This window comes from Ursus americanus, chromosome 7 (assembly GCF_024610735.1).
Source record: "Ursus americanus isolate L20-20 chromosome 7, mUrsAme1.1.p, whole genome shotgun sequence".
In the NCBI taxonomy this organism is placed as follows: domain Eukaryota; kingdom Metazoa; phylum Chordata; class Mammalia; order Carnivora; family Ursidae; genus Ursus; species Ursus americanus.
Genome location: NC_142133.1, coordinates 78899252 through 78913224, shown reverse-complemented (window position 1 = coordinate 78913224; position 13973 = coordinate 78899252). Strand labels below are relative to the sequence as shown.

The 13973-nt window shown below is 52.1% G+C and overlaps 1 protein-coding gene across 2 annotated transcripts; it reads left to right on the top strand.

Moving 5' to 3' along the window:
- The first annotated feature begins 2890 nt into the window (after positions 1 to 2890).
- Positions 2891 to 13427, top strand: KLF11 (KLF transcription factor 11). 2 transcript variants are annotated; one of them, XM_045775996.2, is made up of 5 exons: positions 2891 to 3104; positions 4897 to 5166; positions 6412 to 7375; positions 9108 to 9391; positions 11892 to 13427. In XM_045775996.2, the coding sequence occupies exons 1-4, from the start codon at positions 3063 to 3065 to the stop codon at positions 9386 to 9388; spliced, it is 1557 nt and encodes a 518-aa protein (XP_045631952.2). In that variant the 5' UTR covers positions 2891 to 3062; the 3' UTR covers positions 9389 to 9391; positions 11892 to 13427. The 2 variants fall into 2 exon arrangements, with proteins under 2 accessions (XP_045631952.2, XP_045631951.2); XM_045775995.2 differs by lacking the exon at positions 11892 to 13427 and having other exon boundaries at positions 9108 to 11764.
- Positions 13428 to 13973: the final 546 nt, after the last annotated feature.

Below are 13973 nucleotides of genomic sequence, written 5' to 3'. Positions count from 1 at the left end.
GCATTTGTACAATGGAACATTATTTAACCCTGATGAAGCATGAGATTGACCTCTGTGAACGGAGAGCTAACACCCTCTAAGACATGCTGCGAAATCAGCAAGCGAGGTGCGGAAGGTGCACAGAACACTATCCGCTGGGTAAGAGCACGTCTGCACATACACGGCCTCCGTCTGGAAGGTCACATGGGAACGTGGTGGCTGTCCGCTTAGTGGCGGTTGTCCGTGTCCACATCCAGTCTGTTCACACTCTGGGGCCTCAGTGATGTCTCTGAGTGAATGACTGGTAATGGTCTTTAGTTTACAAACGTGTCACTAGTTCTCTGACTTCATGCGGGACTAGCATCCAGGGTGTGGCGGCAACCACAGGCTCGTGTGCGTGTGAAGAAAGGCTTCACGGAGAAGCAGGATCTGGGTAGAAGTGAGGGAGAAATAAGGAGGGACCAGCAGGAGCAAAGACCCGTGTCTGTCTGTCTGTCTGTAACATGGGCTAGAGAAGGGAAGGATAGGGCCTTAGACCTGAGGAGCCCTGAGCCAGCCTGCTGTCCAAGCTTCCAGGTCTGGCTGCTGTCCAGGGAGCAGGCACAGAGCCTGATGCGGGAGAAGCCCACACGCCACACTTGTGGTCAGGAGCTGCCATTCTTACTCAACAGAGACGTGGCCAGCCACGTGACTTAGCCACACTGGCGCGGCTGGGGTTTGGATCCAAGTCTGACTCTCTCACCCTGTGCTTAGCATTCTGCTGAGTTGTCCGGCTGTATGGGAATCAGGGAGGGCTTCACTGAGGGGTCACCCAGTCCTACAGAGCCAAAGTGGAGAAGGGTTGCCGTGTTGCACGCAGAACGGACGCCATGTGCAAAGCAGAAGAGAGTGACCTGACCTGATGTTGCTGGGGGGCGGGGGGGGGGGTTGCGTGCACAGGGCTCTGTATTGGTGCGGTGGAGGCGGGATAGTAAGAGGAGAAGGGGTCTGCGGAACTGGCCGGCATGACGCAGAAGGCTCTGGCGCAGGCTGGTTCTGCAGAGTCACAGACTCTGGCCGAAGGAGCGAGGTTCAGTCCTGTAGCTACTTGGCTTCCAGCTGTGAGTTTGCATACTGGTTTGGTACCGTCTCTCCTTCCAGAAGGTCGTTCTAGCAGTGAGATGAAGGGTGGATGATGGTAGGCAATGAGGCTGGAGGCAGTGGCAACAACTCAGGTGACAGACGACGGTGGCCTGGGCCGGGCACGAGTGGGTGTTGAGAAGAAGCTAGCAATCTGAGAGAGCTTTAGGAAGACGAAGGGCAAGAAGTAATTAGCAAAAGGAAGCAAATGCAGGAAAGGTAAGGGTCCGAGGTGACTCTGCTCCCTGGGTGAAGTATCAGGGTATCTGGTGATGGCCCTTCCCAGAGATGAGAAATCCAGATTTGGGTAGACTGTGAGTTCAGTCTCAAAGACACAGAATTAGAGGTGTTCTGCATGATGTTCAAGTTGGGGGGGAGGGACAGTAGGTGTTTGCCTTTATTCATTCATTCAACCAATGGTTCCTGTGTGCCTGCGGTGAGCCAGGCACATGGGGTTCCTAGGGACTCAGACAAGCTCCCTAACCTAGGGAGGGGAGACAATTAGCAAAAAACTAAAGAAACAGAAAAGTGACAGGTCCTGAAAGGTGCCAGGGTGGAACTGAAGAAGAAATGGAGAGTAGTTGGTCAGCTTACCCCACTCTATCCAACCAGAGCAGGACTGCAAGGAGGAGCAGTGGCCAGACCCCTAGGCCTCCTCTGCCGCCTACCAGGAGACCGTTCAGGCTCTTGTGGCTTGTCCCTTGTGCCCAGGGCTTCTCTAGCTCAGAACACAGCCCCCACAGTGCAGGGATGGGTCCTCTACTTTCTCCTGCAGTTTGCTGTTAGGGCTGAGGATGACTCACGGTGGCCTCTGCATCTGGGCTGTACCCACCCACATCACATCTCGGCACCTGTGGGCCCTGTGGGTGGATGCAGGGTTATCCACGTGAGCTGCTTGCTGCAGGGGTACACATAAACACAGCCTGTCCCTGATCTTCAAGAACTTACAGCTGCAGAAGGGGTAAATCACACCCAGAGGCAGGGGCAACCCAAGTACAGAGGTGGAAGAAAGATGCCAGCGGGTATCTCTCTCATTCAAGCCTGAGGACTTCCTACATGTGGTGACGCCTACACAGGGCTGGGAAGAAAGGGAAAGTGTCACCAGGCAACTTTCAGATCTTGGTTCACCCTACCCCCGACTTAAAAGAGTGGAAACTGGGGCCCAAAGCTGCCTGGGAAGGGGCGTCAAAGGCAGACCCACGTCTAGAAGCTTGGGCTCTGGGTGCCTGCAGAAAGGAGCCATGGATGCAGAAATGTCACTGGAGCCAGCCAGCTTTCAAAACTCCTCCCCATCAGTGATGCACTCCTAGGAGCCAACCGGAGGTAAATTAAAAACAAAAACAAAAACAAAATACAAGCAAGCAAAACCTGGTGGGTTTCCTCTACGTGACGAATTCACTCCATGGGGGCCGGCACTTGGGCTGGTTGAGGGCAGGACCCCTTTAAGTACGCCCCCCTCCACAGCCAGCCCTGCCCAGGGACTTCCCCGGCCTCAGCCGCACCGCCCTTCCCTCCAGCAGCGGCCGCCGCTGCCGCCGGGACCTTTCCCCTACTTTCCAGGGCCTCAGGCCCCGCCCCTCACTCCGACCAAAACACGTGCCGCATCCCGCCCCGCCAGATCACGCCGCGGCCAGGCTCCGATCACGCGGCTCCCCGCGGCGCCCATTGGCCAGCGACGCAAAGACCGGGCGCGGATTGGCTGGCGGGCGTCCGGCCCCGCCCCGGCGGGGCGCGGTGTATTTTGGTTTGCCTTCGCGCCACGCCCCCACGGCCGCTCCCTCCGCGGCCGCCCCGCCCCTCCCGCACCGCGAGGGCCGCGCCGGGGCAGAGCGGCGCGGGCGGGTGGAGGCTCCCGCCGGCTGCAGGAGCTCCGGGTCGCCGCCTCCCGCGGCGCACGTGCGGCTGCAGCCGTGCGCCGAGCTCCCGCCCCGCAGCTGCTTTGTTGCCTTCGGGCCGCCGGCACCATGCACACTCCGGGGTCCGTGGGCCCGGGCGACGCGCGTGCGGTGAGTGGACGCCCATCTGAGCGAGGGGCGAGGCGGGGATGTGCCACCTCTGCGGGGCCTGGGCGCGGAGGAGGGCAGAAATGCACGGGGCTTTGCCGCGGCCGCGCGGTTAGGGGCCCGAGCGGGCCCCGGAGCTGGGCGGGGCAGGGGACGCGCCGGGCCGCTCGGGGGCGTGTGCCCCGCGCCGCCCTATGCGTAGCTTTGTCTAGCGTTTCCGCAGCGGCCGCCGGCTCCCGGCGCGGGGCTATTTCCAGCCATGACGTCACCAGGCCCTGTGAGGAGGCGGCCGTTGGGCGGGGCGCGGCTGGCGGGAACGCGACACGCGGGTGGCGGGGGTGCGAGAAGCGGGCGGTGGAAAGGGAGAGGGGGCGGGGCAAAAGCTGGCGGGAAGGTGACACGCGGGGGGGGGGCGGGGTAGGGGGTGGGGCAAAAGCTGGCGGGAAGGCGCAGCGGAGGGGGCGGGAGAAAGGGGGGAGGCCACACGCGATGGGTGGAGGCAGGGGGCGGGGCAAAGCTGGAAACGGGGTGTGTTGGGGCAGGGGCGGGGCAAAGGGGTGGGGCGGGGCAAAGTTGGCGGGAAGGCGCACGCGGGGGTGGGGGTGGGGGTGGGGGTGGGGGTGGGGGGGCGAGGTACGGCGCTGTCCTTAGCCATGGCCGCCTGGTGTTGGGCCCTGAGGACTATGGGGAGTTAGTCGGCTGGCTAGACCTAGGACCTTGGTCGTCGAGACTGGACGACCCTGAGGGCGTGAGAGAGAGGTGTCGGAGCCCTGCGCCCCTTCAGACCCCCCCCCCCCCCCCGTGGCTGCTGGGCGAGCGGGCAGCATCCCCACGTCTGTGACCTCAGGGTTCCGAGGCCCGGGCTGCGGTCGAAGCTAGGCCAGAGTGGCCCTTGCAAAGGCAGCCACGTTGCCAGCGTGCCCTGCGGGGGGACGTGGCCGGACAGAGGGATTTGACGCTCGGGCAAGCCAAGTGTAGACGTGTATCTTTATAGATGCAAAGGGTCTTTGGGAAGAGATCGGTTGATTTCAGCCACTTCTCTTCCCGCCTCCCACCTCCCCCACCCCCTCTGAAAAAGACCGGTGTGACACACAGGAAGGGCGTCTGTCTTTTGGGCTCTGCGAGATTTTTAAAATTCTTCTTCTTATCTCCTGACTAACCTTGTGGCAGTAGGGAGTGACTGAGTATTCCTGAGTCTAAGGAACAAGGTGCAGCCAGCATGGCCTTCCCCTTCCTGGTGCCCATGGAGTTGAGCCACTGGAAGGTTCTGCCCATGGTGATGCCCTGACTTGAGAAGGCTGTGCTGAATGCTTCAGAGAGTTGCCAAAAATGCATCTGTAGGGATACTCTTCTGCTGGCTTTGCCAACTCTGAAGAGCCATGTGTCCTCTCAGCCAACTGAAGGCTTGGAGTCGGTGTCTGTTTCTCCTCCCGGCAGGACCTCCTGGCTGGACCGTGTCACACTGGCCACTTTGGCTCACACCTCCAGGATTAAAGTCTTACTGATCATTGCCGAAGGAAAACACGAACTTAACTTTCTTAAGAATCAGGGTTTTCCGTGGAAACTGCTTGCCATCCAAGTCCAGTCATCTTCACTCTTCAGAATATTGGCTTAAAAGTGAAATTGTCAGCAGTGTTCTCTTGGCATATTTTCCTAGAATACAGAGCGTGTTGTGCGTGAGTATCGTGTGTTATGTGCATCGTGCAGGCGCCTGATGTACGTACCCACATGCCCATCAGGGTTACCCTCTCTGTTTCCCCTGGACTGAGAAGCTATTGTGTTGTGTCGCCTATAGGTTGACATCATGGACATCTGTGAGTCAATTCTGGAGAGGAAGAGGCATGATAGCGAAAGGTCTACATGCAGCATCTTGGAGCAGAATGACATCGAAGCAGTTGAGGCTCTTGTTTGCATGAGCTCCTGGGGTCAAAGATCCCAGAAAGGTGACCTATTAAAGATAAGACCCCTCACACCTGTCTCTGACCCTGGGGATGTCACCAGCACTGTGCATGTGGACGCAGCCGCACCTGAGCTACCAAAGGACTTCGACTCTTTATCGACTCTGGTAAGAAGTGGGGAGCAGAGCATTTTATGTAGTGACTAGAGTATGTTAAATAAATGTGCTGAAGAACTTGTGGGTGGATTCACAGGGATGCTGGTAGGCCACGTGCGTAACCTCCTCTTGGGTGGGTTCTAAGCGTAAAAACTTCTCTTCTCGAAAACATGCTCTTTCCATTAACCTTGCAACCACAGGGTTAAAATGTTCATAGGAGGAAACCTACAGGTGGATGTAAGAAAGTAAAGTGTACTCGCTTCCCTGGGAATTGCAGGGTGGGAGCTTCGCTTCCCCCAGATGACCCAGTCTGGGAGCAGGATACACGGGTGACAGCTAGAAGCAGCCTGTGTTTTGGCAGCAGCCTTAATGAGCTGGGTTGACACACTGGCCTCTGCCTCCCGGGAGCAACCCACTTCTTACTTGTGTGAATTGAGTGCAGTCAAGCACAGTTTTGGTTTTTGTTTCCTTCACTGGCTGGAGCTACAGAAGTGCTGGGGGAGATCGCTTCTCAGCTCGGAGAAACTGAGAACCAGCTAACGGATGTGAAAATTAGCATCTGATTGTCTTGGGCTGGAAGCTTGCACTGGAAGGAAAGTGTGGAAAGCAGACTTGGGAAGAGGAGTGAGAAGGGACTCGTGGGCAGTGGAGAGAATTGTATACATAGTGGGCCAGAGTTACTGGGCATTGAGCTGTCCCTCAGGGAGGCAGGCAGTAGGTGGGGTTGTTGGGTGCTGCAGGAGAGGCCCGGTTCAGTTAGAGCCACTGGTTAGGGCATGGCCTTTGGGGGATCAGTCCGACAGGTTTTTACCTGGCATCCAGTAGGCACTGGGTAAGTGGATGTTAAATGATTAGCACTGGGATTAAAAAAAAAAAAGATTTGAGAATCAGAAACTATTGTGAGAAGCTCTTATTTTGAATATAAATTTGCTTTCTCGCTTGTGGTCCTGATACTTAAATTGCTTATTTCAGTAGCTGTGCAAGCCCTGGGGTGGCACTGACATTCTTAAAACTAAGCAAGTGGATTGGTTTGGGAGAGATCAGGAAATGGGGGGAAGCCTAGAAAGTAAAATACTTCATGCAGTCTTGAAATCCCCGGGGTGCTGTTGTGAGCAGGCTTAGATGAGTCTTTTCTGGATACTTCCTAAAAGGCACTGGGGGCATGGTGATCAAAGTAAGTCCCTTTTAAAATTTAACCACAACAACCTTTCACACAGGATTTTCTCTCTTTCTTTCTTTTTTTTTTTTTTTTTTAAGTGCATGACTCCTCCTCAGAGCCCTGATCTTGTGGAGCCATCAACAGGGACACTTGTTTCTTCCCAAGTAACTGAGTCCAAAGCATGCGTGGTCATGGCCGTCCCTCCAGCCTCTGCTGGGGCAGCCAAAGTGCTGAGCCGGAAGGCCGAGAAGGGCCTTCCTGGTTTGAAGCCAGAGCCACTGGAGCTAGCCCCCAACCCCTCCTGCAGGCCCATGGCGACAAGTGTCATCTGCCACACTGGGGGGAATCCTGCTCCTGGCCACGTTCCTACTGCCCAGGTTCAAGAATGCCAACTTTCCGTCAACAGAGAAGGAGAAGCACAGTTTTTGGGACATACTGCAGCTTTGCTGGACACACAACTCACAGACAATCTACTGAACACTAGCTCAGTGTCATGTCAGCCTTGCTTGCACAAGTCTGGTGGCCTGATCCCCGTTGACAAAGGCCAGCAGGCAGGGTGGCCTGTCTCAATTCAGACCTGCTCACCAAAGAATTATGAAAGTGACTTGCCAAGGAAAGCCACCCCTCTCATTTCTGTCCCTGTCCCCAGCTCCCCTGTCTTTTGCCAAATGATCCCTGTGACTGGACAGAGTGGCATGTTATCAGCTTTTTTGAAGCCTCCTCCCCAAGCGTCTGCAGGGACTGTCAAACCCATCCTACCCCATGCTGCTCCAGTGCCCCAGCCTGTGTTCGTGGGACCACCTGTGCCTCAGGGAGCTGTGATGCTGGTTCTGCCCCAGGCAGCCCTCCCCCAGCCTGCCCCCTCTTCACCCAGTGTCATGGCTCTGGGGAATACCAGGTTCTTGCCCCTTGCCCCTGCTCCAGTGCTCATTGCCTCCGGTCAAAACTGTGCCCCTCAGGTAGACTTTTCCCGAAGGAGAAATTATGTTTGCAACTTCCCAGGCTGCCGGAAAACCTACTTTAAAAGTTCCCACCTCAAGGCTCATCTTCGCACCCACACAGGTGAGTACTAAGGCAGGTAGGGCATTAGAACTCCAGATCCTGTGTTGAAGAAACACACCCTCAGCCTTCCTTGAGTGGGAGGGAAACGTGAGAACCACTGGAAAAGGTGGAAAGCTGGCTGTTTTTCTTTGGTTCTGAAAAGCCTTTGTAGTCTTGTAGGGATTGGGATTAACATTAGTACAACCATCACTGGTTTTTCTAGAACACACCATCTGCTGATCCCAGTAGATAAAATGTAGCACAGTTCTAGGATTGTACTCCTTTGATAGGTTTTTAGGGTGACACTCATGTTCCCCTTTGTCTTTACATTGCAGTAGACTCCTTAGTCTTTTTGCATTTGAGAAAATGTGCATTTCACATTCTATAACCATCAGTGTAACTTATTTTAGTTCACTATGGGGAAAGGTCTTTAAAGTGTGGAAGAGTTTGAATTCGAAAATGTGTGAACTTTAAAGGAATGTAGTTTTCTTATGCTGGGAATATATAGTTTTTAATTCAGAAGGAGAAGTAATACAGGAAACTATAATGATTTACTGATACCTTTATTATCTCATCAGCCTGCTCCAAGAGAATTTTTGGCAGTGATAGAAATATGCTCGGTCCAGTTAAGGTAGCCATTAGTTATATGTGCTTGAAATGGGGACAGTGTGACTAAGGAAGTAAATTTTTCGTTTTCAATAAGTTTCCTTTACATGGCTACGTGGGGCTGTGGCTACCATGTTTAATGGAGGTCTGGTAGAGCTTTGATTTTAGTAGATTAGGTTAGAATATTGCAGATGTTCTGTGGTACTCTTGCTCTTTGAGTTACCGTTCTGCTGTTCTGTTTTTAAGGCTCCTATGGTTAAATCGTCTGTTTGTTAAACTCGCCTTTCAGAGGTTCCCACACATACGTAAGTGCAAGGACAGTAACAGGTCACACGGAGTCTGCAGTAAAGCTGCGTTTCATAAACTCCTGGTTGCGGAGCCCCCTTCCCCCAGAATGTCTGCTCACGGCCTGTAGGACAGCAGTGAGTTGTGGAATACAGTGTAGGAAGGGCTGACCTGGAAGGAGTTACTGTTGTATTGTCCTCCAAAATGCATTTCAGGTTGGTGGTTGTAGCTCTTCATAGCTCTAACCTTGGCGGCTCCCACTCAACGAATGAAATGGAGTCTACTATTTAGATGTGATAGTCACGGGGGTGTCGAAGCTAGTGGGTGCCTGTAAGGGGCTCTGCTTTTGAGGGAGGAATTATTCCTTTCAAGAATCTTCCCCCTTATCCCAAGCTACAACAATGAGAGATTTATTTTTATTTAAAAATATCTTTTAAGGGGCACCTGGGTGGCGCGTTCTGTTGGGCATCGAACTCTTGGTTTTGGCTTGGGTCATGATCTTGGGGTTGGGGGATCAAGCCCCGAGTTGGGCTCCACGCTCAGCAGAGTCTCCTTGACTCTCTCTACCGCTCCCTGCTGCACGCTCGTGCACGCTCTCTCTCTCAAATGGATAAATCTTTAAGAAAAAGAAATCTTTTGAAGTGTGAGATTAGTTTGACATCTTTGGGCCCTGAAATACATCTTAGGTGTGGCAAAAAGAAATGGAGGATTTCTTGACTTGTGAATAACTCAATTGCCGGAATAATAGGATACTCCTTTCTTAGATTTTGATGAGCAAAACTTACAAACGACGTGAATTAACCAGTCTGGTAAGGTGCTGAGTGCTTACGTTTTCCTTAATGCGTGTTTTCTCGTCTCTTAGGAGAGAAGCCCTTTAACTGTAACTGGGATGGCTGTGATAAAAAATTTGCTCGTTCCGATGAACTCTCTCGCCACCGCAGAACTCACACTGGGGAGAAGAAGTTCGTGTGCCCGGTGTGTGATCGGCGTTTCATGCGCAGTGACCACCTGACGAAGCACGCCCGGCGCCACATGACTACCAAGAAGATCCCCGGCTGGCAGGCAGAGGTCGGCAAACTGAACCGGATCGCCGCAGCAGAGAAACCTGGGAGCCCGCTAGCGAGCATGCCGGCCTCTGCGTGAGAGGTCAGCCAGGGAGTTGCCCGTGGGAATTTTAAAAAGCATTTTTCAGGAATGGAACTGATGGTTTTCTCTCCAAAAAAAAAAAGTCTTGGTGGATAGGAAAAAGTGGGGAGCTGGTTCTGTTGAAAGTATGTTAACTTTTCCTTTTTGGTTGGGACCCTGTTCAGTATCTTTTGTAGTTAACAGAGGTTTTTTTGAGGGAACGGAAGAAAATTTGATCATCTGAATCACCAGCATTCAAACCGACATTTCGGCAATAAAGTTTACAAAATCTGGATTTTTACAGTCTTTCTATTCATGTTTTGTAGAACTGAGACAGGGTACTAATTTTTATACTGTTTTTTTATTAAAGTATTTATATTGTTGGTGTTCAAATCACCAATTTCTAGATAGGTGATTTCACAGTCTTCTTTTCAGTGTTCAGCAGTGGTTTCCATAATAACTCTACATTTAGTAAATTTGGCATGTTATTCAGTCACAAAACAAAACAAAAAAACCCACAAGTCTATAATCAGGCCTTTTAGATCTGAGAATTTTTTAGAACCAGAACTGGTTGAATAGGGGCTTCTTAAATTGGGGGTGGGGGAGAGAACTTGCATTTAGCTTTTTCATAGCATTTTCAAGAGAAATTCCAGGCAGTGATTCCTTTAAGGCTGTAGCCCAAGGAATTATAATTTTGGTTAAGTAGAACGAGTCATTTATCTGTGTCCACGGTGTGACTTCTGAAGAATGTACCCCCAGGATCATTTAAAATACCTGATAGATACCCGCTGAACAATGAGCTGTAGGATTTGAGTGTCTGTGTCTTTGGGGGCCATTGCTCTGCTGAGAGCAACCTACTCAGTTCCCTGTTTACCTCAAACACCAAAAAAAGATAACGTAAGCCCTCAAAGCCAGCCACTTTGTTAATTGCTGACTTCTTTTGCTGTGGCCTTATAGTATTTTGTGGGTAGAGTAACTTCTTAGAGAAGAAGAAAAGGTCCTTATTGGTTGGAGGAACTTCCCACCAAAGTACAGTTTATCTGAGGTGAAGTGTACATGCAAACAGTCCAGCTCCAACATTCTGATTCCCCTCATTCTTAAATATTAAGAACTATGGGAAATGCAAGTTACGCTCAAGGCAGTAATACTACTCTGCTTTCCTTTCATTCATTTTATCTGAAGGAAGTTGATCAAACAGAATTACTTGGAATGGGGTGTTTTGCAGTCTGCTTAGAAAATAGACCCGTGGCGCCACTGAACCCATGTGATCCCAGGTCCTAATTCTGCAGAGACCGCGCGGCTCTGGGCTCCGGGGAGCCACCGAGCTTGCTTGTGTTGGGCGGCGCTGGGAGTCCAGGCAACGCGGTGCGTGCGAGGAACAGGGATGTTGCACTGCTTTGTGAGCCTGGGAATGGGTTTTTATCGTGCCGTATGTATTTAGATTTTGTGTTTGCCTTTTAGTTACTGGCATTCACTTTTATTAAAATAATGGTAAGGTGAAATAGTGAATACATATGATGAGGTTTTATGTTCAGGTCCCTTTGGTCTGGTAATCGTCGCCTGGTCAGTCACTGTATGTTACTTGATAGCCAGTAAGTTGCCCTTTACCATCAGCTGCTCATTGACATAGACGTCGGAGTGCTGGCTGTGTGTTGAGGTGGCTTTCTTCTTCTTGGACACTTCGTAGTTGAGTATTCCTGCAGCTCATGAGACAGCACCGTTGCAAGAGAACCGTAATTAAATGTATATAGCTCATGTCTCCCCACCACCCAGTCTCTTCTCCCACCTCTACCTTAAATCAACATAAACTATGTGTATGCCGTTAAATGGCATTAAATTTGGATATTTTTTTAATTATGCAAAATAAAGGAAGTCCGACTAATGTCCTGGTGGATAGTGCAAGGTCTTTGCGTATTGGATTACTTGTCACACTAAAGTTCACTCTCTGAGCAGCGTCGTTTCTAAAGAATAGATGTGTTTAAAATGGTTTTGATTTATACGTCCATTTTCTGATTAGATTTAGAAATACCTTCTGTAAACGACTCCCCCCCCCACCCCGTTCATTGACTGAAAGACTATAAATTGGGAGAGTTTCCGCCTGAAAAATACTGTGCTGAGAACCAGAGCCCTGGTGTTATCTCAGCGTGGAGGCCGGCAGCCGTAGGCTCCGGGTCGGGAGCGGAGCGCGGCAGCCTCCCCCAGTGCACTTTATCGCCTGAGCAGTTTTGCTTGATCTTTTTTTTGACTTTGAGCCTTTTTTAAGTGGTTTCAGTAATAAAATTTAAAATGTTTCAGAATTACGTTTTATGTAACAGACTTTGACTTATTATTTAAATGAATATGTGTGATGTAACTTTTTTCTTTGAATCCTATAAAACTTTTTTGATTTGCAAACTGGACTTGTGTCCTGTGTCGTGTAGCCGCGTCTGAGTGTACCCGGTATCTTTTCAGCAAAGAGTCTACAAAATTCATTGTATATTGGCCCTGCCTAACGCTCCTCTCTGTGTTCTCTTCTGTTCAGCTCCCAGGGCGCCCTTTAGATTCCTTGGAGGGTTCTTTACGTGAAAGAAGCGTGTGAAGAGGCTGCCTCTGTGTGACCACTGATGCTCATCTCGTTCTGACAGGCTGGGACCTCGAGTGACAAGAGGCAGAATGGGAGAGTCTCTTCCCTCCCTCCTTCCCCCTCCAGCCCAGGCTTTACAAGCGTGTCACGGAGCCAGGGTCTTCACTCCTGCTCTTGGGTGTGCTCTCTCTTGAACCCACTGCGGCTGGGGCTCTGCGTCCACACCTCACGGAAGGAGCGGAGATTTCCATGAGTTCAGGCCTCAGTCGTCATGCTGGCAGCCTTGGACAGAGCTGATCACCAGCCCCCGCCCCACAGGCCATACTCTCCTGCTTTCCTCTTGCTGCACCGTCTGCTCCTTTGCTGGGCCCCCTCCTCTCCCTGACCCTTTTCCTACTCACCTCACAACCATGGTGATCTTTTCCAATCTCGTGCCTTAGATAGAAATAACCTCTCTACTGCGGAGACCCCCGTGTGTGTATCTGTCCTTTGCACCTCTCACCTGAGCACCGGAGTCCCACATCCAGCTGTCCACTGGATGTGTGTCCAGTCAGCATCTCAAGCTTAACCAGGCTCCTCATCTCTCCCATGCTCACTTTTCTCACAGTTAAGCTCACTGTCTTTAGAAAGAACAGCGAGTCCATCCTTCGAGCGTTCAGGTGTAAAACCTTGGAGTCACCTGGACCCCTTTCTCACTTCACACGCAATCTGTCACAGTCCTGTTGACTCCCTGCCTTCCAAAGCTGGAATGTGATTCCATAGGCCACACTGTTCCTGGTCGTGTGTGTGTGTGCGCACGTGCGGGCGGTGGGGAGGGGGTCGGTAAATGTTCATAATGGGCTTTGCATTCAGCCGTCCACCTAGGAAAGTCTCTCCAGCTCCGAACGCCTTTGTTTCCGGGGAAACAGCCAGAAGCTTGGTACCTTCAGCTTTGTGAACTCGCTGTCCTTCCCCTGTTGTCCTCAGAGCTCTGACTGCTTCCTGGCTATAACCTCCACTGTCCCTGTGCTTTCCCCCTGCCTCTTTGTTGAGGGACTTCTACCATGAGGAACTTGGGACATTTTCCTGATGGCTGGGCCCCCTCCCAGGAGAAAGCCCAGGCACTGGGACGCCCCACTAGAGGGGTGAGACACAGTCCCTCTAAGTTAGGAGGGTTCGTTCCCAAAGGCCTCTTCCCACGTTCCACGATGGTCCCGAGCTGGCTCTGCAGACAGGCTGCTTCTCCCCAGCATGTCTTGCTGAGCTCAGAGGACAAACTGGCCAACAACCGAGATGATAAAGAAGCAGCAAGATGCCACAAGCCCAGTGCTGGGAGGTGCACGTGTACAGCGAGATGACGGTCATACCGGGACGGCACTCGCACTTCCTCCTCAGCGCTCAGTAGGCAGTTCTGACGGCAGCCTCCGGGGAGCCTTCCCGGGGCACCCCTTTCCTGGACTCCTTTAAGACTAGAGGTTTGTGCTTTAATACTAAAACTTGTCATATTTTATTGAATTTTATTGCAAGTCTGATCTACCCACTAAAATGTAAGGTCCCATATGCCAGAGATCATATACCCGCCTACCCCCATCCACCCTCCCATCCACCCCCTCAGCCATCCATCTCTCCCCATCCATCCATCCAAACCCCCTCCGTCCATTTACCCACCACCCAACAGCATGTAAGGAACTCCTGTCATGTTGCAGCAGAAACCCAGAGATGAGTCATTCTAGTTTCTGCCCCCAAGGAGCTCACAGTCCTGTGGGTAAGACGTGAAAACACATGAAGGAACAGTTTGAACTGAAAACAGATAAAAGGATAGAAGGGCAGGGAGACCATGCAGTGAGTGGCTGCCTGCCTGTGCCGCTGGAAAGTCTTCCGGGGGAACATCTGAACTAAAGGGGAAGGGAAGGTTTTCCAGGCCCCGGACCAGAACAGCAGCAGATGCAGGACAAAGATGCCAACGCCCCCCCGCCCCCCGCCCCGGTGCCAGAGGGTGGGCTGTGAGGGCCCCGGTGGGAGCGGAGGGGGCAATGCTGGGGAGGCGGCCTCGTGTCTTCC

Excerpts from the sequence above, each read along its gene's own strand:
- KLF11 (XM_045775996.2), top strand. The coding sequence starts at position 3,063 with ATGCACACTCCGGGGTCCGTGGGCCCGGGCGACGCGCGTGCG. Across the intron at positions 3,105-4,896 it reads GCCCGGGCGACGCGCGTGCG|GTTGACATCATGGACATCTG; the intron begins GTGAGTGGACGC and ends TGTCGCCTATAG. Across the intron at positions 7,376-9,107 it reads TCATCTTCGCACCCACACAG|GAGAGAAGCCCTTTAACTGT; the intron begins GTGAGTACTAAG and ends CTCGTCTCTTAG.